This window comes from Cherax quadricarinatus, chromosome 48 (assembly GCF_038502225.1).
Source record: "Cherax quadricarinatus isolate ZL_2023a chromosome 48, ASM3850222v1, whole genome shotgun sequence".
NCBI classification, from domain to species: Eukaryota; Metazoa; Arthropoda; class Malacostraca; order Decapoda; family Parastacidae; genus Cherax; species Cherax quadricarinatus.
This window is the reverse complement of record NC_091339.1, coordinates 6637537-6662651: the sequence shown is the minus strand read 5'-3', so window position 1 is coordinate 6662651 and position 25115 is coordinate 6637537. Positions and strand designations below refer to the sequence as shown.

Below are 25115 nucleotides of genomic sequence, written 5' to 3'. Positions count from 1 at the left end.
ACAAACTACTTTCATTATGTGCTACATCATACCTTGTATATTTATTTATCCTCTTTTTCATAAAATATGTATTACTTATTACCAAATCTCTTTCTACACATAGCTCAATTAAAGGCTCCCCATTTACATTTATCCCTGGCACCCCAAATTTACCTACTACTCCCTCCATAACATTTTTACCCACTTTAGCATTGAAATCCCCAACCACCATTACTCTCAAACTTGATTCAAAACTCCCTACGCATTCACTCAACATTTTCCAAAATCTCTCTCTCTCTTCTCCAGGTGCATACACGCTTACTATAACCCACTTTTCACATCCAATCTTTATTTTACTCCACATAATCCTTGAATTAATACATTTGTAGTCCCTCTTTTCCTGCCATAGGTTATCCTTCAACATTATTTCTACTCCTTTTTTAGCTCTCACTCTATTTGAAACCCCTGACCTAATCCCATTTATTCCTCTCCATTGAAACTCTCCCACCCCCTTCAGCTTTGTTTCACTTAAAGCCAGGACATCCAGTTTCTTCTCTTTCATAACATCCACAATCATCTCTTTCTTATCATTTGCACAACATCCACACACATTCAGACTTCCCACTTTGACAATTTTCTTCTTCTTATTCTTTATTTATATATATATATATATATATATATATATATATATATATATATATATATATATATATATATATATATATATATATATATATATATATATATATATATATATATATATATATATATATATATATATATATATATATATATATATATATATATATATATATATATATATATATATATATATATATATATATATATATATATATATATATATATATATATATATATATATATATTCTCTATTCTTTCAGAGTGGTTGTTTTGCATATATATATATATATATATATATATATATATATACATATATATATACATATACATATATATATATATATATATATATATATATATATATATATATATATATATATATATATATATATATATATATATATATATATATATATTTATTTATTTATTTATTTATTTATTTATTTATTTATTTATTTATTTTCCAATAAGTCGGCCGTCTCCCACCGAGGCAGGGTGACCCAAAAAAGAAAGGAAATCCCCGAAAAGAAAATACTTTCATCATCATTCAAAACCTTCACCACACTCACACATTATCACTGTTTTTGCAGAGGTGCTCAGAATACAACAGTTTAGAAGCATATACGTATAAAGATACACAACATATCCCTCCAAACTGCCAATATCCCAAACCCCTCCTTTAAAGTGCAGGCATTGTACTTCCCATTTCCTGGACTCAAGTCCGACTATATGAAAATAAACGGTTTCCCTGAATCCCTTCACTAAATATTACCCTGCTCACACTCCAACAGATCGTCAGGTACCAAGTATCATTCGTCTCCATTCACTCCTATCTAATACGCTCATGCACGCTTGCTGGAAGTCCAAGCCCCTCGCCCACAAAACCTCCTTTACCCCCTCTCTCCAACCCTTTCGAGGACGACCCCTACCCCTCCTGCCTTCCCCTATAGATTTATATGCTTTCCATGTTATTCTACTTTGATCCATTCTCTCTAAATGACCAAACCACCTCAACAACCTCTCTTCTGCCCTCTGACTAATGCTTTTATTAACTCCACACCTCCTAATTTCCACACTCTGAATTTTTTGCATAATATTTACACCACACATTGTCCTTAGACAGGACATCTCCCCTGCCTCCAACCGTCTCCTCGCTGCTGCATTTACCACCCAAGCTTCACATCCATATAAGAGTGTTGGTACCACTATACAGTGGACCCCCGCATAACGATTACCTCCAAATGCGACCAATTATGTAAGTGTATTTATGTAAGTGCGTTTGTACGTGTATGTTTGGGGGTCTGAAATGGACTAATCTACTTCACAATATTCCTTATGGGAATAAATTCGGTCAGTACTGGCACCTGAACATACATATTGAGTGAAAAAATATCGTTAACCGGGGGTCCACTGTACTTTCATACATTACCTTCTTTGCCTCCATAGATAGCGTTTTTTGACTCCACATATACCTCAATGCACCACTCACCTTTTTTCCCTCATCAATTCTATGATTAACCTCATCCTTCATAAATCCATCCGCCGACACGTCAACTCCCAAGTATCTGAAAACATTCACTTCTTCCATACTACTCCTCCCCAATTTGATATCCAATTTTTCTTTATCTAAATCATTGGATACCCTCATCACATTACTCTTTTCTATATTCACTTTCAACTTTCTACCTTTACACACATTCCCAAACTCATCCACTAACCTTTGCAATTTTTCTTTAGAATCTCCCATAAGCACAGTATCATCAGCAAGAAGTAACTGTGTCAATTCCCATTTTGAATTTGATTCCCCATAATTTAATCCCACCCCTCTCCCGAACACCCTAGCATTTACTTCTTTTACAACCCCGTCTATAAATATATTAAACAACCATGGTGACATTACACATCCCTGTCTAAGACCTACTTTTACCGGGAAGTATTCTCCCTCTCTTCTACACTCCCTAACCTGAGCCTCACTACCCTCATAAAAACTTTTAACAGCATTTAGTAACTACCACCTATTCCATATACTTGCAACATCTGCCACATTGCTCCTCTGTCCACTCTATCATATGCCTTTTCTAAATCCATAAATGCAATAAAAACTTCCCAACCTTTATCTAAATACTGTTCACATATATGCTTCAATGTAAACACTTGATCTACACATCCCCTACCCACTCTGAAGCCTCCCTGCTCATCCGCAATCCTTCATTCTGTCTTACCTCTAATTCTTTCAATTATAACCCTACCGTATACTTTTCCTGGTATACTCAGTAAACTTATTCCTCTATAATTTTTACAATCTCTTTTGTCCCCTTTCCCTTTATATAAAGGGATTATACATGCTCTACACCAATCCCTAGGTACCTTCCCCTCTTTCATGCATTTATTAAACAAAAGTACCAACCACTCCAACACTATATCCCCCCCCTGCTTTTAACATTTCTGTCATGATCCCATCAGTTCCAGCTGCTTTACCCCCTTTCATTCTACGTAATGCCTCACGTACCTCCACCACACTTACATTCTGCTCTTCACTCCTAAAAGATTGTATACCTCCCTGGCCAGTGCATGAAATTACCGCCTCCCTTTCTTCCGCAACATTTAAAAGTTCCTCGAAATATTCTTGCCATCTACCTAATACCTCCCTCTCCCCATCTACTAACTCCCCTACTCTGTTTTTAACTGACAAATCCATACTTTCCCTAGGCTTTCTTAACTTGTTTAACTCACTCCAAATTTTTTTTCTTATTTTTATTAAAATTTCTTGACAGTACCTCTCCCACTATCATCTGCTCTCCTTTTTCACTCTCTCACCACTCTCTTCACCTTTCTTTTACTCTCCATATACTCTGCTCTTCTTATAACACATCTGCTTTGTAAAAACCTCTCATAAGCTACCTTTTTCTCTTTTATCACACCCTTTACTTCATCATTCCACCAATCACTCCTCTTTCCTCCTGCCCCCACCCTCCTATAACCAAAAGCTTCAGCCCCACATTCTAATACTGCATTTTTAAAACTATTCCAACCCTTTTCAACCCCCCCACTACTCATCTTTGCACTAGCCCACCTTTCTGCCAATAGTCGCTTATATCTGACCCGAACTTCCTCCTCCCTTAGTTTATACACTTTCACCTCCCTCTTACTTGTTGTTGCCACCTTCCTCTTTTCCCATCTACCTCGTACTCTAACTGTAGCTACAACTAAATAATGATCCGATATATCAGTTGCCCCTCTATAAACATGTACATCCTGGAGCCTACCCATCAACCTTTTATCCACCAATACATAATCTAACAAACTACTTTCATTACGTGCTACATCATACCTTGTATATTTATTTATCCTCTTTTTCATAAAATATGTATTACTTATTACCAAATTTCTTTCTACACATAGCTCAATTAAAGGCTCCCCATTTACATTTACCCCTGGCACCCCAAATTTACCTACTACTCCCTCCATAACATTTTTACCCACTTTAGCATTGAAATCCCCAACCACCATTACTCTCACATTTGATTCAAAACTCCCCACGCATTCACTCAACATTTCCCAAAATCTCTCTCTCTCCTCTACACTTCTCTCTTCTCCAGGTGCAAACACGCTTACTATAACCCACTTTTCACATCCAATCTTTATTTTACTCCACATAATCCTTGAATTGATACATTTGTAGTCCCTCTTTTCCTGCCATAGGTTATCCTTCAACATTATTGCTACTCCTTCTTTAGCTCTAACTCTATTTGAAACCCCTGACCTAATCCCATTTATTCCTCTCCATTGAAACTCTCCCACCCCCTTCAGCTTTGTTTCACTTAAAGCCAGGACATCCAGTTTCTTCTCTTTCATAACATCCACAATCATCTCTTTCTTATCATTTGCACAACATCCACGCACATTCAGACTTCCCACTTTGACAATTTTCTTCTTATTCTTTTTAGTAATCTTTACAGGAAATGGGATTACTAGCCCATTGTTCCCGGCATTTTAGTTGACTTTTACAACACGCATGGCTTACGGAGGAAAGATTCTTATTCCACTTCCCCATGGATATAAAAGGAAAAGTAATAAGACCAAGAACTATTAAAATAAAATCAAAGAAAACTCAGATGAGTGTGTATAAATAAACGTGTACATGTATGTGTAGTGTGACCTAAGTGTAAGTAGAAGTAGCAAGACATGCCTGTAATCTTGCATATTTATGAGACAGACAAAAGACACCAGCAATCCTACCATCATGTAAAACAATTACAGGCTTTCGTTTTACACTCACTTGGCAGGACGGTAGTACCTCCCTGGGTGGTTGCTGTCTACCAACCTACTACTATATATATATACATATACATACATACATATACATACCCCTCTGGGTTTTCTTCTGTTTTCTTACTAGTTCTTGTTTATTTCTGCTTATCTCTATGTGGAAGTCGAACAGAATTCTTCCTCCATAAGCCATTTGTGTCATAAGAGGCGACTAAAATGCCAGGATCAAGAGCGTAATAACTCATTCTCCTGTATATATTACTAAATTCAAGAGGAAAAACTTTGGTTTTTCCTTTTGTGCCACCCTGCCTTGGTTGGATATGGCTGGTTTGTTGAAAGAATAATGCAATATAATAGAGCATGGTAGGTACTGTACAGTGGAAGCTTGTACAGGGAAATGGTAAGGATGCTTCGGTTCAGAAACTCATTTGACTTGTGATGTCCACTCATTTTTGCTAAGACAGCTATTGTGATTTTTTTTTTTTTGGGGGGGGACCCTGCAAAGGTGGGGGACTACCACTATAAAAAAATGCAAGACCAACAATAACAAAACTTTAAATTTATTAATGCCAAAATAATAAGCTAATTACTGTTTTGTATATGGTTGAGGTGGTTGGTGTATTGTGGATAGAAAGTGATTAGGCAGTTTCCTGGTTGAAGTTAAAAATAAGGATAATGTGCATAGTTACTGAATATAAAATTACAGGTAAAAAATTAATACAATGAGAAGGTGTCACTTAGATTATATTAATAGACTAGAAAAAGTTCATTAAAAATGCAGTGCTGATTTAGAAGCATTGTGCATTAAATTACAGTAAAAATTTTCAGGCTACATTTGTATAAAAAAAGGGAATGGGATAATAAAGTTCATGTAACAGGTGCTGTATTATTAACTTAAATGGCCTATCTATTCATTTCAGGGACTTTTTCCCCCTGGTCAAGGTGCAACGATTGGAGTTGATTTCATGATCAAGACTGTTGAGATTGAGGGAGAGAAAATAAAGGTAGGTTAAAATTAAGGCCTTGATGTGTCATCTTTATTTTGACAGAAAATGCAGTCACTGTGAAATGCAGGTTTTGAGAACTGGCTTGTAGAATAAATGTAATAAGTATATATATGATACAAGAGAATATTGAATGATATGACACAAGAAAATACAGGTCTCCCTCAATATTCGCAAGGGTTAGGGGATCAAGAGCCTCGCGAATGTTGAAAAATCGCGAATGTTTGGTGCCCCAATATATTGCAGGGAAATATAATAAAATAATAAAATAGAATACTCTATGTATATACATGTATATACATACATGCTCCTCCCACTCATATATTTGTCCAATCGCTTTTTAAAGCTACCCAAGGTCCTATCAAAGCTAAAACCTTGGGTAGCTTCACATTTAGGTTGGATAAATACGTAAGTGAGAGGGGGTTGGATTTGAATGGGACTTGCATGCGAGTAAATAGAATGTTCAAAGCTTATTGCTTGGGTAGCATTTATTCTGTTAGTGGGTTGGATTTGTGAAGGACCTGAATAGTATGGGCCAACAGGTCTACTGCAGTGTTCCTCCTTTCTTATGTTCTCATGAACAATCTTAAAATACGTACCTGAGAACATTGTAAAATATTGTACTGCCTCCACCACTGCCTCGTATTTTTATATAATTTCTTTCTTCAATTCTTTCGTGCTTCTCAGTTTCTTTACCAAAATTTATTTGGGCCCATGGTTAATTATGTAGCAGTCACAGTCAATCAACAAGCACCAAACACAATGAATTATTGTGAAATGTTTGGAAGAGCGCAGAGGATAATACTCACTCCAGCATAAACAAAGCCATACTGACTGACGATGCCTCTACCGCCCACTGCTTCAACCCTCGTATTTATTATTATTATTATTATTATTATTATTATTATTATTATTATTATTATTATTATTATTATTATTATTATTATTATTATTATTATTATTATTATTAGCAGTCATGAATGAGTTGACATTATTTATACTGTAGTTTAATAAATAATGAACAAACAAAACACTCACCACTCGTAAGGCAGACGAACTCTGATGACTTGTGATGATTAAAAAAATTTAAATTATAATTCTTTATTTCTCTATTGATATTACATGCAGTTACTGATGACAGTTGAATGGAGATGATTATATGGAGTGTAACTGCATGGCATGAGACTAGTGTGTGGATTCTAAGTCTTCACTGCCTCAGGTGAGGCAGTAGGAGTAGTGGCAGGCTTTCTTGTGAAGAACATTGTGATGGGCAACTGAGACCGTTTCCTCTTCATATCTACAGAGTTTGGTAGGGAATTATGGTCTTATCAAGGTCATTCATCACCTTCAAAGCCCTCAACATCGATGGGTCTATGTCGTATATAAATTGTTTGAGCAGCGCTGCCATTCTCATCACCTGCCCAAGTTTTTCAAGGGTGAGAGCTTGAGGTTGATTGGCTTCAGCAACACTCTCCTCTTCTTCATCCTCATTCTCTGCCTGCACAATCTCCAACAATTCTTCATCATTTAGGCCCAGTGCATATTCTTCAACCAGTTCTCTCACCTCACCCTCCTGCATGTCCTCAAACCCTTCACCACCAACTTGCCTTGCTAACTCCACAGTCTTCTTCACAGCTTTGTTAACCTCGTCTTGAGGAGCAAATCCAACAAAATCACACACACACTCTGGCCACAAAGCCCTCCAACAGCCATTCACCATCTGAGGTTGCAAATCCTTCATGCTGTCATGCACTATTGAGAGGCAGTCAGCGATGGTGAATTCCTTCCAATATTGAGTGACACTTATATCTGGATCTGCATCCAACACGGTGTGGAGCCTTTGCATTGACCTTCGTGTGTAGTAGGCTTTAAATGTAGCTATCACACCCTGATCAAGAGGTTGTATCAGGGAGGTTGTGTTTGGTGGCATGAACACAACCTCAACATCATCACACATTCCTTCCAGTGATGGTGGGTGACCTGGAGCATTATCAAGAAGCAGGAGGATTTTGTTTGGGAGGCCCTTCTCTTGTAGATACGCCCGTACCTCCGTCAGGAAGCAGTGGTGAAACCAGTCCATACAGATGATGTTGGTGGTCCATGCTTTCGGATTGTTCATCCAGAATACTGGAAGGAGATTCTTATTGCGTCCCTTCAGTGCTCTGGGGTTGGGACATTTATAAATAAAGCCTGGCTTTATCATGTGCCCAGCAGCATTAGCACATAGCATTAATGTGCATCGGTCTTCTGCAGCCTTGAACCCTGGTGCAATCTTTTCCTCCTTGGCAATAAAGGTCCTGGCAGGCATCTTCTTCCAATACAGGGCTGTTTCTTCTATATTCCACAGGTGTGTATCCCTTTTCAAAGCACCAGGGAATGCAGCTGCCAAAACGTGATCTGCCGATCTTGATTCTCCACTCATCTTCAGGTTGTGCAGGGAGAACCGTCTCTTAAATTTTTCAAACCATCCTTTACTTGCTAGGAAGACAGGATAGCTAGGTTCTGCACTGGTGCTAGGCTCACGACTAGCCAACATATCATACAAAGTCTTTCCCTTTACACGAATTGAATTGCTGTCTATGGGATTTCCTTTTCTATTTTGGTCTGAAATCCACACAAATAATGCTGATTCCATCTTAGACATTACATTGTTTCTTACTTGTGACACTTGCTTGGCTGAGGGAGGAGCAGTAGATGCTAGTGCCGCCCTTATCTTCACCTCATTTTTCTTGATGGAGAGCACTGTGCTTTCCTTTACATTGAATAATTTTCCAATGGCAGAAATGCTCAAATTACTTGTCCTACACTTGTCTAGCAATTTCACCTTCTGCTCAAGATTCATGACTTTCTTTGAGCGCTTAGGGGTTGGCTCATCAATAGCGGTTACTGCTCCCTTGAGGGCCATACTTTCACCACCACACAAACAGCAAAGACCGACTCGCACAGTGGCTGGAGACTGACTGACTGAGTGAGTGAGTGGCGGGTGGGAGGGCTGGCTGCCAGTTGTGGGGGGTCGGAGGGAGGGTAGTATGCGCGAGTGGCAGGAAACTCGAATATGATTTGGCAGCTGGGAATTTGACAGCTGGGAATTTAGCAGCTGAGAATTCGCGAATGTGTGAAGCCCGCGAAAGTTGACAACGTGAATGTTGAGGGAGACCTGTATAGAATATATAGGCAGGCCCTGCCTTACGGTGCTTCGCTTTCCAGTGTTTCACTAATACAGCAGTTTTCAATTATACCCATTCTTCATTTGTTCAGACTTCCTTCAGTGAATATATTCACCACTCACTGTAAGTTAAGGATGAAAATATTTTGAGGTAAGTAATGTATGTACTGCATTTTTTAGGCCTAGCTATATTGCTCACTTAATATATATGATAGTGTAAACATGTTATTAATCTTTTATACACATTTGAAAGGGAAAAAAGGCTATGATTCACTTTACAGCTATTTTTGCTTTACAGCAGTAGCTTGGAACTTAACCTGTTGTATAAGTGGGACCTGCCTGTATCTACAAACTTGTGTATAAAACTGTGGTTTATGGCATTTTAATGAAGACTTTTGGCTATTAGGGACTTAATTGATAAAAGTTCCTAGTATATGAAATATCTTTTCAACACAATGCCATAAACTGCATGTTTTGTCTTATTCACTTACTATATACAGTGGACCCCCGGATTTCATAGCCATCGGATTTCGTAATATTCGGAAAAACTAACGTTTTTTCATCTAAATATTGGCTCGGTGATCATCATTGAGCTTGGTAATAGTCATTCGTCCTGAACGTGTCCGAGCGGCCTGACACACCATTTACAGCCAGTGTGCCATTGTTTATAAGCCAGTGAGCATAATCCCATGCATTCATATGATACATTTCGTATTATTCCATTCTTTTTAGTGCTTGTAACTTCTAAATAAGCTACCATGGGCCCAAAGAAAGCTTCTAGTGCTAGCCCTTTGGTAAAGAAGGTGAGAAACACTGTAGAATTCAAGAAAGACATCATTGCAAAATGTGAAAGTGGAGTACATGCAGCAGAGCTTGCCAGGTTGTATAACAAACCCCATACAACCATTGCTTCTGTCATTGCCAAGAAAAAGGAAATCAAGGAAGCTGTTGTTGCGAAAGGTGCAGATATGCTTACAAAACAGAGATCGCAAATACTGGAAGATGTAGAGACTTTGTTGTTGGGGTGGATCAACGAGAAACAGTCATCAGGAGATAGTGTTATGCAGTCGATAATTTGTGAAAAGGCAAGGGAGTTGCATGTGGATCTCGTAAAGAAAATGCCTGGAACTAGTACTGATGTTAGTGAATTTAATGCCAGAAAAGGCTGATATGAGAGGTTTAAGAAGCATAATGGCATACACAGTGTGGTAAGGCATGACGAGGCTGCAAGTTCTGGCAAATATACGGCTGTTTTCTTTTTTTTTTTTTCAACAAGTCGGCCATCTCCCACCGAGGCAGGGTGACCCAAAAAAGAAAGAAAATCCCCAAAAAGAAAATACTTTCATCATCATTCAACACTTTCACCACACTCACACATTATCACTGTTTTTGCAGAGGTGCTCAGAATACAGTGGACCCTCAACCAGCGATATTAATCCGTTCCTGAGAGCTCATCGTTAGTCAAAATAATCGTTAGTCAAGTTAATTTTCCCCATAAGAAATAATGGAAATCAAATTAATCCGTGCAAGACACCCAAAAGTATTGAAAAAAAAAAAAAATTTTACCACATGAAATATTAATTTTAATACACACAAACTGAAGATTACATGCACAGTTACATGACACTTACCTTTATTGAAGATCTGGTGATGATTGATGGGATGGGAGGAGAGGAGAGCGTTATCTTCTTACTGTTTAGAAGGGGAATCCCCTTCCATTAGCACTTGAGGCAGCAAGTCTTTTTCTGGGGTTACTTCCCTTGTTCTTTTAATGCCAATAGGACCAGCTTGAGAGTCACTGGACTTCTGTCACACAACATATCTGTCCATAGAGGCCTGTACCTCTCGTTCCTTTATGACTTTCCTAAAGTGGTTCACAACATTGTCAGTGTACAGGTTGCCAACACGGCTTGCAGTAGCTGTGTCAGGGTGATTATCATCCATAAAGCTTTGCACTTTAAGCCACATTGCACAGATTTCCTTAATCTTAGAAGTAGGCAACTTCTTCAATGTCTCTCTCCCCTCCTCCGAAGCAGTTTCCTCAGGTCTGCCCTCTTGCTGTTCAAGATGATCTAGCAACTCATCAGTGGTTAGTTCTTCACTGTCCTCCACCACCAACTCTTCCACATCCTCCCCACTAACCTCCAACCCCAAGGACTTCCCCAATGCCACAATGGATTCCTCAACTGGCATAGGATTCTCAGGGTTAGCCTCAAACCCTTCCAAATCCCTTTTGTCTACACATTCTGGCCACAGTTTTTTCCAAGCAAAGTTCAATGTCCTCTTAGTCACTTCCTCCCAAGCCTTACCTATAATGTTTACACAATTGAGGATGGTAAAATGATCTTTCCAAAACTCTCTTAGTCAGTTGAGTTTCTGAGGTCACTACAAAGCACCTTTCAAACATAGCTTTTGTGTACAGTTTCTTGAAGTTGGAAATAACCTGCTGGTCCATGGGCTGCAGGAGAGGAGTGGTATTAGGAGGCAAAAACTTCACCTTAATGAAGCTCATGTCCCTAGAAAGTCGCTCTGCCACATCTGTAGGATGACCAGGGGCATTGTCTAATACCAGGAGGCACTTAAGGTCTAATTTCTTTTCAATTAGGTAATTTGTAGATGAATGGTTCAGAGAACCGACATGTTGATAAATTAGACACATGTGCAACTCTTGGGTATCTTTATTGAGGAAACGTTTTGCCACACAGTGGCTTCATCAGTCCATACGTAGGAGAAACTTGAAGAACAGGAGAATGAGGTATTCAGTCCCTCAACCTTGAGTCGATGATGGACTGAACACATCGACTCAAGGTTGAGGGACTGAATACCTCATTCTCCTCCTGTTCTTCAAGTTTCTCCTACGTATGGACTGATGAAGCCACTGTGTGGCAAAACGTTTCATCAATAAAGATACCCAAGAGTTGCACATGTGTCTAATTTATCAATTAGGTAATTTTTCACATCGGGGGCAAATGCATGGTGTAACCAGTCATAGAAAAAGTCCCTAGTGACCCATGCCTTACTGTTTGCCCTCCACAGCACACACAAATTAGCCTTGAGGACATTGTTTTTCCTGAACACTCTGGGGGTTTCAGAGTGATACACCAATAAAGGCTTCACTTTGCAATCACCACTAGCATTGGCACACATCAACAAAGTAAGCCTGTCTTTCATAGGCTTATGTCCTGGAAGTGCCTTTTCCTCCTGAGTAATGTACGTCCTGCTTGGTATTTTCTTCCAAAACAGGCCTGTTTCGTCACAATTAAACACTTGTTCAGGTTTCAGTCCTTCACTGTCTATGTACTCCTTGAAGTCCTGCACATATTTTTCAGCCGCTTTGTGGTCCGAACTGGCAGCCTCACCATGCCTTATCACACTATGAATGCCACTACGCTTCTTAAATCTCTCAAACCAACCTTTGCTGGCCTTAAATTCACTCACATCACTAGTTGCTGGCATTTTTTTAATTAAATCGTCATGCAACTTCCTAGCCTTTTCACATATGATTGCTTGAGAGATGCTGTCTCCTGCTATCTGTTTCTCGTTTATCCACACCAATAAAAGTCTCTTAACATCTTCTATCACTTGCGATCTCAGTTTCGAAAACATAGTTGCACCTTTGGCAAGAACAGCTTCCTTGATTGCCGTTTTCTTGCCCACAATAGTAGCGATGGTTGATTGGGGTTTATTATACAACGTGACTAGCTCAGAGATACGCACTCCACTTTCATATTTATCAATGATCTCTTTCTTCATCTCCATAGTAATTCTCACCCTTTTTGCTGTAGGGTTGGCACTAGAAGCTTTCTTGGGGCCCATGGTGACTTATTTTGCAGGTGCAATCACTAAAAAGGCTGTGATAATATGAAATGTTCCAGTTGTATGTTTGGAAGCGACCGCGGTGGCTGGCTGGCTTGTAAACACTGGCACCAAAGGGACAAATGAGGCGTGCTCAGGCCAAAGTGGACGCGTATGGTACGGAATGAAAAGCGCTGGTTGGGTTTTTAAGCGCTAGTCGAGGCAAAATTTTTGCGTTTAAATGAATCGCTAATCAGATTTATCGTTAATTGATGCCATCGCTGGTTGAGGGTCCACTGTACAACAGTTTAGAAGCATATACGTATAAAGATATACAACATAGCCCTCCAAACTGCCAATATCCCAAACCCCTCCTTTAAAGTGCAGGCATTGTACTTCCCATTTCCAGGACTCAAGTCCGACTATATGAAAATAACCGGTTTCCCTGAATCCCTTCACTAAATATTACCCTGCTCACACTCCAACAGATCGTCAGGTCCCAAGTACCATTCGTGTCCATTCACTCCTATCTAACATGCTCACGCACGCTTGCTGGAAGTCCAAGCCCCTCGCCCACAAAACCTCCTTTACCCCCTCTCTCCAACTCTTTTGAGGACGACCCCTACCCCGCCTTCCTTCCCCTATAGATTTAAATGCTTTCCATGTCATTCTACTTTGATCCATTCTCTCTAAATGACCAAACCACCTCAACAACCCCTCTTTTGCCCTCTGACTAACTTTTATTAACTCCACACCTTTTCCTAATTTCCACACTCCGAATTTTCTGCATAATATTTACACCACACATTGCCCTTAGACAGGACATCTCCACTGCCTCCAACCGTCTCCTCGCTGCTGCATTTACCACCCAAGCTTCACATCCATATAAGAGTGTTGGTACTACTATACTTTCATACATTCCCTTCTTTACCTCCATAGATAACATTTTTTGACTCCACATATACCTTAACGCACCACTCACCTTTTTCCCTCATCAGTTCTATGATTAACCTCATCCTTCATAAATCCATCCGCCGACATGTCAACTCCAAAGTATCTGAAAACATTCACTTCTTCCATACTCCTCCTCCCCAATTTGATATCCAATTTTTCTTTATCTAAATCATTTGATACCCTCATCACCTTACTCTTTTCTATGTTCACTTTCAACTTTCTACCTTTACACACATTCCCAAACTCATCCACTAACCTTTGCAATTTTTCTTTAGAATCTCCCATAAGCACAGTATCATCAGCAAAAAGTAACTGTGTCAATTCCCATTTTGAATTTGATTCCCCATAATTTAATCCCACCCCTCTCCAGAACACCCTAGCATTTACTTCCTTTACAACCCCATCTATAAATATATTAAACAACCATGGTGACATTACACATCCCTGTCTAAGACCTACTTTTACCAGGAAGTAGTCTCCCTCTCTTCTACACACCGTAACCTGAGCCTCACTATCCTCATAAAAGCTCTTAACAGCATTTAGTAACTTACCACCTATTCTATATACTTGCAACATCTGCCACATTGCTCCTCTATCCACTCTATCATATGCCATCCATAAATGCAATAAAAACTTCCCTACCTTTTTCTAAATACTGTTCACATATATGCTTCAATGTAAACACTTGATCTACACATCCCCTTCCCACTCTGAAACCTCCTTGCTCATCTGCAATCCAACATTCTGTCTTACCTCTAATTCTTTCAATTACAACCCTACTGTACACTTTTCTTGGTATACTCAGTAAACTTATTTCTCTATAATTTTTACAATCTCTTTTGTCCCCTTTCCCTTTATATAAAGGGACTATACATGCTCTCTGCCAATCCCTAGGTACCTTCCCCTCCTTCATACATTTATTAAACAAAAGTACCAACCACTCCAACACTATATTCCCCCCTGCTTTTAACATTTCTGTCATGATCCCATCAGTTCCAGCTCCTTTACTCCATTTCATTCTACGTAATGCCTCATGTACCTCCCCCACACTTACATTCTGCTCTTCTTCACTCCTTAAAGATGGTATACCTCCCTGACCAGTGCATGAAATTACCGCCTCTCTTTCTTCCTCAACATTTAAAAGTTCCTCAAAATATTTTTGCCATGTACCTAATACCTCCATATCCCCATCTACTAACTCCCCTACTCTCTTTTTAACTGACAAATCCATACTTTCCCTAGGCTTTCTTAACTTGTTTAACTCACTCCAAAATTTTTTCTTATTTTCATTAAAATTTCTTGACAGTGCCTCTCCCACTCTATCATCTGCTCTCTTTTTGCACTCTCTCACCACTCTCTTCACCTTTCTTTTACTCTCCATATACTCTGCTCTTCTTATAACACTTTTGCTTTGTAAAAACTCTCAAAAGCTACCTTTTTCTCTTTTATCACACCATTTACTTCATCATTCCACCAATCACTCCTCTTTCCTCTTGCCCCCACCCTCCTATAACCACAAACTTCTGCCCCACATTCTAATACTTCATTTTTAAAACTGTTCCAACCCTCTTCAACCCCCCCCCTCTACTCATCTTTTGCACTAGCCCACCTTTCTGCAAATAGTCGCTTATATCTCACCTGAACTTCCTCCTTTCTTAGTTTATACACTTTCACCTCCCTCTTACTTGTTGTTGCCACCTTCCTCTTTTCCCATCTACCTCTTACTCTAACTGTAGCTACAACTAAATAATGATCCAATATATCAGTTGCCCCTCTATAAACATGTACATCCTGGAGCCTACCAATCAATCTTTTATCCACCAATACATAATCTAACAAACTACTTTCATTACGTGCTACATCATACCTTGTATATTTATTTATCCTCTTTTTCATAAAATATGTATTACTTATTACCAAATCTCTTTCTACACATATCTCAATTAAAGGCTCCCCATTTACATTTACCCCTGGCACCCCAAATTTACCTACTACTCCCTCCATAACATTTTTACCCACTTTAGCATTGAAATCCCCAACCACCATTACTCTCACACTTGATTCAAAACTCCCCACACATTCACTCAACATTTCCCAAAATCTCTCTCTCTCCTCTACACTTCTATCTTCTCCAGGTGCATACACATTTACTATAACCCACTTTTCATATCCAGTCTTTATTTTACTCCACATACTCCTTGAATTAATACATTTATAGTCCCTCTTTTCCTGCCATAGGTTATCCTTCAACATTATTTCTACTCCTTCTTTAGCTCTAACTCTATTTGAAACCCCTGACCTAATCCCATTTATTCCTCTCCATTGAACCTCTCCCACCCCCTTCAGCTTTGTTTCACTTAAAGCCAGGACATCCAGCTGCTTCTCATTCATAACATCCACAATCATCTCTTTCTTATCATTTGCACAACATCCACTCACATTCAGACTTCCCACTTTGACAGTTTTCTTCTTCTTATTCTTTTTAGTAATCTTTACAGGAAAAAGGGTTACTAGCCCATTGTTCCCGGCATTTTAGTTGACTTTTACAACACGCATGGCTTACGGAGGAAAGATTCTTATTTCACTTCCCCATGGATATAAAAGGAAAAGTAATAAGACCAAGAACTATTAAGATAAAATCAAAGAAAACTCAGATGACTGTGTATAAATAAACATGTACATGTATGTGTAGTGTGACCTAAGTGTAAGTAGAAGTAGCAAGACGTACCTGTAATCTTGCATATTTATGAGACAGACAAAAGACACCAGCAATCCTACCATCATGGAGGCTGAACAATTCAAACCCCAGCAAGTGTTCAGTTTTGATGAAACAGGCCTCTTTTGGAAAAAAATGCCAAAGAGGACCTACATCACCCAGGAAGAAAAGGCATTCCCAGGACACAAGCCTATGAAAGACAGGCAAACTCTCATGTTCTGTAGTAATGCTAGTGGGGATTTGAAAGTGAAGCCTTTACTTTGATGAAACAGGCCTGGTGTATCATTCTGAAAATCCCAGACTGTTCAAGAAAAACAGTGTTGCCAAGAGTAAATTGTGTGTGACATGGAAGGCAAACAGCTCGGCATGGGTCATGAGAGACATTTTCCTTGATTGGTTCAATGAAGTGTTTGGCCCCAGTGTGAAGAAATACCTCCTGGAAAGTAAATTGGAACTCAAGTGCCTCCTTGGAAGAGTAAATGGTGAATTAGTTTAATTTCATCACAGTGAAGTTCTCACCCCCTAATACCACTCCTGTCATCCAGCCCATGGACCAGATCATTTCAAACTTCAAAAAACTATACACCAAAGCAGTGTTTCAAAGGTACTTTGATGTGATCCCAGACACTCACTTGACCCTAAGAGTTTTGGAAAGATCACTTCAGTATCCTCCACTGCTTAAGCCTTATAGATAAGGCTTGGGAGGGAGTGACTTACAGGACTTTGAACTTTGCTTGGAGAAAATTGTGGCCAGAATGTGTCCAAGAGAGGGATTTTGAAGGGTTTGGGGCTAACCCTGACGAGCCTATGGCAGTTGTGGAAAGTATTGTGGCATTGGGGACTTCCATGGGATTGGATGTGAGTAGTGAGGATGTGGAAGAGTTGATGGAAGACCACAGTGAAGAGCTAACCACTGAAGAGCTGCAAGGCCTTCATCTGCAACAGCAACAGGCCACAGCTGAGGAAGTTGCTTCAGAGGAGGAGGAAGAGAGATGGAGGAAGGTGCCTTCTTCAAAGATGGACATTTGTGCAAAGTGGAGCGAGATGCAAACATTTATGGATGAACATCACCCTGACAAAGCTGTTACAGGCCGTGTTGGCAACATGTACAATGACAATGTCGTGTCCCATTTCAGGGAAATTTTAACCCTTTGAGGGTTGACAGGCCCTCTCCAAGACTTGTTCTCAAGGTCGGCCAAATTTCAAAAAAAAAAAAAAAAAAAAAAAAATTCTTATGAAAAGATAGAGAATCTTTTCCCGATCATAATGACAGCAGCAGCAGCAGACGATGCTACAGCAGCAGCAGACGATGCTGCAGCAGCAGCTGACAGTGCTACAGCAGCAGCAGACGATGCTACAGCAGCAGCAGCAGCTGACAGTGCAGCAGCAGCAGCAGCTGTACCACCAATAGTAGCGATGGTTAATTGGGGTTCATTATACAACCTGGCCAGCTCGGAGACACGCACTCCACTTTCATACTTATCAATGATCTTTTTCTTCATCTCTATAGTAATTCTCACCCTTATTGCTGTAGGGTTGGCACTAGAAGCTTTCTTGGGGCCCATGGTCACTTATTTTCCAGATAAAATCACCAAAAACACTGTAATAATACGAAATGTTACGATTGTATACTTGGATGCTACCGCGGAGGTTGGCTGGTAAACAATGCCACCGGCGGAACATGTGAGGCTGGCTTAGGCGCACATTGGACGCGTCTCGGACGAACAGCGGTGAGCGGGTTTTTGAGCGGTATGCGAGGCAAAATTTTTGCGATTAAAGTGAGCGGTATGCGGAATAAACGGTATGTGATGCCAACGGTATGCGGGGGTCCACTGTATATTAATGTATGTTGTGACTACAATGAAACTCTCAATCCCTCATATTTTACAAGTACAGTATTTACATTTGTCATACATTCTGTATTTTTTTATGCAATCCTTGGTGTTAGAATGATTCTGCACATGTACTTTTTGATTAAAATTTTAGAATGCTTTCATGTACTTATTAATCACTCTTTACAGCTTCAGATTTGGGATACTGCTGGACAGGAGAGATTTCGTTCCATCACACAGTCATATTACCGTTCAGCTCATGCTCTGATCTTAGTGTATGATATATCCTCACAGCCTACATTTGATTGTTTACCGGATTGGCTGCGAGAAATTGAACAATATGCCAGCTGCAAGGTTCTTAGAGTACTTGTTGGTAAGTATGAAGCAGGATTTATGTACTGTTTATGGTATTACATATGGTGATTTTCAAAAAGTTGTCGGTATTGTGTAGTTTTATATTATTGCTTATTCTACTTTGCTATGTAATGTGTTTGCCTTCCTCATTTCATTTTCTGTGTATGCATAATGTATGTCTTTATGAATCACAGTACCTATGTGTATGCTGTATCAATATATAAAGTACAGTGGAACCTTGGTACTCGAACAGTTCAGTACTCGAATGCTTTGTTCGGTAAAAATATCGCTCAGTGGTTGACTGTTTGCTCGGCACTCGGCCAAACAAACTCGATCTGCCAGAACATGTGCATCAGTCTCCCTGCAGCTGTCGCTCAGTCCAAAACTCTGTTGAAATTCACTGTAAACTATTTTGTGCTTCTTCGTATTTTTTTTTTTTTATTGTATAAATAAGTCAGCCAACTAAAAAGAAAATTGGTTAGTGTGTGTTTGCCCTGATGTAAACACCGCCTCTGCCTCTCCATATAATATGCCTTTTATTATTAATTTCAGCATCTGTATTGTGCGTCTAGGTTATCTATCGTGTTTCTGATATCAAGTTGGAATAAATGTGATAGATAACCTTTATTGCTAATATTAACATAATTACACGTTGTGTTCACGCCATGTATCCGGCTATCAAGACGACTTATCAGATACTGAATTCTCCTTCTGCTGGCCCCTCCTTCTCTCTCCTATAGTTCCTCCCACTTTGGGCCCCTCTTATATAACCCTTGCTTTCTATTTTGAATTTTTATTCACACAAAAAATAGAAGATTTACTGTTATGCAGACTGCTGCATTATTGAAAAATGGTATAAATAATATCAGCTCATTTGTGAAAGCATATTAGACCCACCAATTGACATGTATTGGATGCATGATGTGATTTGTTTACTCTTGAACACCAGCAAAAATCGAACATTCCCGTTACTTTGAGCTCAGTTTCAAGGTACTTTTAGTCTGTAAACCATTCAAAATCGTCTTTTGTAATATATCTTTCATTCTATCAAATGAGACCAAGAAAACAAGAATACAATCATAAACACCATACAAAAATACACTACAAAGTTGCTGTAAGTGTATTTTTGGGGGTCTGAAACGGATTAATCTAATTTACATTATTCCTTATGGAAAAAATTTGTTTGATACTTGAATGATCGTCACTTGAACAGCCTTCTGGAATGAATTAAGTTTAAGTACCAAAGTTGCACTGTACTGCTCAGTACACTTTATATTCTGTTTATAAATAATTTGGATTTTTTTTTTATTTAAATTCTGACCGTGTCTCAGAGCAATCATAATATTACTCAAAAAATATATTGAAGTACAGTATTGTGTGTGATCATTTAAATGTAGCATTGGGTATATTGTTTTAGTAAAAAGAATGATTTAATGCAGTAGACACTCAAGATAGTTACGTTCCTGAAAATGGCATCAATTAAAAAAGCATAAAATAAACTGATGACCACATGGGCAAAATAGGGCTACATTCTTCAGATGCCCCAAAAATGCCAGGCAAATTTTTTGAAACCTTCATAATTTGTCAAGACACAAAAATGATGCTGATAGGCCATGGTAATAGATTGAGGCCTATTCCAGGCCACTTCTGGTCTGACACTGATACCAAGAAACAGCCAATAAAACCATAAAAACTAGGAAGCACCTCAAAGTTGCTATTTTAAGCCAAACAGAAAGTTAGAGGCTAGCTCTTCCCATTATGCACTGTATGATGCAGGTTTTTTTTTTATAATATGCACACCCACTGCGCAGACCCATTCTCTCATGTCTAGGCCAAAATTTGCTGATTACAGCATATTTGAGAGCCTGTGATTTAGATATGGATTTTTGCGAGTGACATAGGTATGTCTACATGAGACAGGGACAGGATTAATGGACTTCATCCATTAGTCTTGGGCCTTGTTTAGCTACATATTTAGTGTCAAATCAGAATCTGTCAAATTGGGATATGTTAAACTAAGGTTTTACTGTATTCACCAACATCACTTTTAATACTAAATGCATTTTTTTTATGACTTCTAATAAGATTATCAACAATGATTCATTTATAGACGGGCCCTTCTTATTCAGTGGGTTAGATTCCGGGCTACAGCTGTAAAGCAAAAATTGCTGTAAAGTAAATCATAGACTTTTCTCACTTCAAATGGACATAAAAGCCTGATAACATATTTACACTATCATATATTAAGTGAGCAATATAGGTAGGCACTAAAATTGCATATACACCTACTGTCCAACTTACAACTGAACTTGGTTCCAACTAACTGGTCGTAAGGCATAATGGATGCAAGTCGAACCTTACTACTAAATATCGGCATCACATTATGTAATGATTTTATTTTATTGTTTTATTTTGGTATTTCATTTTTTACTTTACTTTTTATGCTGTTAGTATTGTATTTTATACTGTAAGGTTTAGGAGACACACTGTGTACAACACAAACACGTGTTTATTTCCTAGAACATTTGCATACAAAACATACAAAAAATACTTTCATCATTCAACACTTTCACCTCACTCGCACATTACTTACATTAAAATATTTTCATCATTATCTATAGTGGGTGGTGAATATATTTATTGTAGGAAGTCTGAATAAATGAAGAATGGATATACAATAGAACTCCTCATATCCATGGTTTGGTTTCTGCGGTTTCAGTTATCCACGGTTTACCATGGCCTGACAATAACCCTTAATTTTGCTTAATAATGGTCCCAAAATGTGAAAGTAGTGATGTTGGCAGTTCTTCAAAGCCTAAGAGAAGCCATGAAGTGCTTCTCATCAGTGAAAAAATGCTAATTCTCAACTTATTGTGAATAATTTGTCAATTAAACTTTATCATAGGTATGAATGTAAAGAAAAAATGACTAATATATAGGGTTCACCACAATCCACAGTTTCAAGTATCCACAATAGGTCTTGGAATGTATTCCCCGCAGATACTTGGGGACTACTGTAATTGAAAACTGCTGTATTAGTGAATTGCTGTAAAGCAGGGCCTGCCTGTATATTTTTATTGTAGCTTGTGATTTGTTTTATCTGAGTTTACAGTGGGAGAAAATGACAGTATAATGTTAAAAATATATATTTTTTTATATGAAGAATGATATTCTGTAAATCAAACTACTGTGGAACCTCGACTTAGTGTCCCAACATAAGAGTTTTTCGAGATATGAGGCATCGCTCGGACGATGTTTTTGTTCTGAGTTACGAGCCAACATCCGAGTTACAAGCGAGCTTCCCCCACACACCTCGCTTGTTTATCCATGATTTCATGCTTTAATTCCATGGACATCATCATTGTTTTCTTCTCAGCACTGTCCTTTGCACTTACTTTCTTAGGACCCATGGTTAGAAAAAAGAAATTTGGCAAAATAACTACAAAATGCAAGCAAATTCAAAAGAAATGCTTCCACGGCGAGGTAAACAGTGCATGGAGTTGGTGGCGTTCTGAAGCTCTTCATTATTATTATTATTATTATTATAATTATTATTATTATTATTATTATTATTATTATTATTATTATTATTATTATTATTATTATTAGGGAACTGGAGCACAGATGTAATTCCCTAGATCAAGAGCCCCTCAACAGCATCAAGGTTTCTTGATGCTGGTGAAGGGCTCTTGATCTAGGGAATTGGATCTGTGCTCCAGTTCCCTAAATTAATAATAATAATAACAACGAGGAGCTTGCATTTTGTATTTTTTTTTTTTTCAACAAGTCGGCCGTCTCCCACCGAGGCAGGGTGACCCAAAAAGAAAGAAAATCCCCAAAAAGAAAATACTTTCATCATCATTCAACATTTTCACTTCACTGGTAATATTTAGTGAAGGGATTCAGGGAAGCATATACGTATAAAGATACACAACATATCCCTCCAAACTGTTAATATCCCAAAACCCCTCCTTTAGAGTGCAGGCATTGTACTTCCCATTTCCAGGACTCAAGTCTGGCTATATAAAAACAACCGGTTTCCCTGAATTATTTATTTATTTATTATCACACTGGCCGATTCCCACCAAGGCAGGGTGGCCCGAAAAAGAAAAACTTTCATGGGCCACCCTGCCTTGGTGGGAATCGGCCAGTGCGATAATAAATAAATAAATAATTCAGGGAAACCGGTTATTTTTATATAGCTGGACTTGAGTCCTGGAAATGGGAAGTACAATGCCTGCACTCTAAAGGAGGGGTTTTGGGATATTAACAGTTTGGAGGGATACGTTGTGTATCTTTATACGTATATGCTTCTAAACTGTTGTGTTCTGAGCACCTCTGCAAAAAAAAAAATTTTGTAGTTATTTTGCCAAATTTCTTTTTTCTAACCAAGGGTCCTAAGAAAGTACATAAGTGTAAAGGACAGTGCTGAAAAGAAAAAGATGATCATCATGGAATTAAAGCATGAAATCATAGAAAAACACAAGTGAGGTTGAGGTGTGCGGACTGTGGTTGTGGGCCACTGACGGCATACACCGCTCTGCCTATCTCTTCTCCCAGGTAAATATGTGCGTACACTTTATAAAACCAGTTTATTTCTTTACCTTCTCTATTATATTTTTATAAAATATTTCTTATTTATAAATGCATTGTTTCAGTGTTTTCCTTATAAAACTAGTGAGCTAATGTAGTTAGCCTCACAAATGCTCCATTTTCAGAAGGGGAAGAATGGGAAGATATGGTCAGTGCAGGAGCAGCAATGGCCACCACCACTCATCACATAATGACATATTTTATTCGTTCTAGAGTATATATCATGTTTCTGTTATTTATATTGTTTATTATATCATATTAAATAAAGTGTGATAGATAAATAAGTCGTAGAGTTGATATTAGCGCCATATTGAAGTATTTTGTCCTGCCTCCTGAGAGCAGGAGTTCTGTTGGAACATTTAAATGATGAAAATTGATTTGATACACCAGCAAATTGAGTTATGAACTAGGTCACAGAATGGATTAAACTCATAAGTCGAGGTTCCACTGTACTTGTGAAACTCTAGGGATTTCATTGTAAAAATTTTTTTACCAATATTTTAGTTTCCATGCAAGTGATTTAAATTGGAATTTTTCTTTGGTTAAATATATTGTACTTTAGTTTTTTATTTTAGCTAAGTGAAACTCCAGTTCTGTCATCAGATAGCAAAACCCAATTACAATAAAATTATTAAATGAATCTGTATACTTTGAGTTACATCTTTTGATCCTTGTCACACCTGTATTCAAATGGAATATGAAGATTTCTGCATCTTTTCCTTAAAATGCAATTCACTGACAAAATTTAAAATTGTTTGTCACATTTAGTATTTGCCAATTTCATTGTGTGTGGGGTGGGAGGGCAAGAGGGGGTAATAAGGTTCTTCATAATAGAACAAAAATGTGTGGGATTGAGTGAATTTAGAATGGCTAGTTGCATGGAGCATGTATGTGGAGGCTGTCTCGTGCATGTTCTTATTGTCTTTACCATTCTCTGTCTGTATGAAGGCCCAGCTTGAGCTTTGTTCATACCTGGTACATAGCATGTCATCATCTGTGAAGTAAACAAGGTTCATTATCTATACAATAAATTGCTGTTTTTTGTATTTTGCTTCATTGAAAACAGCATACAATATGTTCATTTTATTTAATTTATAAGGAACATTTTTAATGTTAATTCAGATGTTATTATTTATAATTAATTTATTTTAATATATTTTTGAAATTAATATATTCTTCTACAGTTGGTAGCAGGTGAGAAAGCTTCCTTCACACAATTAATTTACTGTATTACTAACATAACTGATAAGTACAACTGTACGTACTAAAATTTGTATGCCACTAGTGGATGCTCTTTCATACCATTTAATAATTGAATTGGAATACTAACATGGCTTTAATAATGATAATTAATAGTAATTATAACCTGTCTTATCCTTGCTCTATATAAAATAATGGGTGTTAGTGCATGAGTTGACAAAGCCTCACGAGATTCAGATATACTCAAATAACAATGTGAATCTTGTGAATTTTTTGATATCCTGGAGCAATGCTTCTCAAAGTGGTAGTCTGTGAACTGCTTTCGGGCCATAGGCTGCTAATCACCAGTCTGCAGCATCACTGGTTTGCAACCAGTTACAGTAAATAAGAACAGGCTAACTTTTCACACTAGTCATGGTTAGGTGTTTTAAAATGTATGTTAAATAAATATTATTGCTATGGTTTTCATAAGAGATTGCAATATTTTTTTTTTTTTTTAATATCTTCAAGGAAAATGTATAATCTTGTAATTAGTCTTATGTTGGTATTCCAAAGTTGGCAATCCAATACCAATCCTTGATAGTCTGAAAAACAAGTTGCCAGTCTGCCAC

The 25115-nt window shown here is 38.1% G+C and overlaps 1 protein-coding gene across 7 annotated transcripts in view; it reads left to right on the top strand.

Annotated features, from left to right (window-relative positions):
- Positions 1-25115, top strand: part of LOC128696144 (ras-related protein Rab-30) — a 128990-nt gene that overhangs the window by 62396 nt on the left and 41479 nt on the right. For all 7 annotated transcript variants that reach the window (XM_070094835.1, XM_070094834.1, XM_070094833.1 and 4 more), the window contains 2 exons: positions 5811-5894; positions 18547-18730. In XM_070094835.1, the coding sequence (XP_069950936.1) occupies positions 5811-5894; positions 18547-18730 (268 nt within the window). The remainder of the gene's footprint in view (positions 1-5810; positions 5895-18546; positions 18731-25115) is intronic.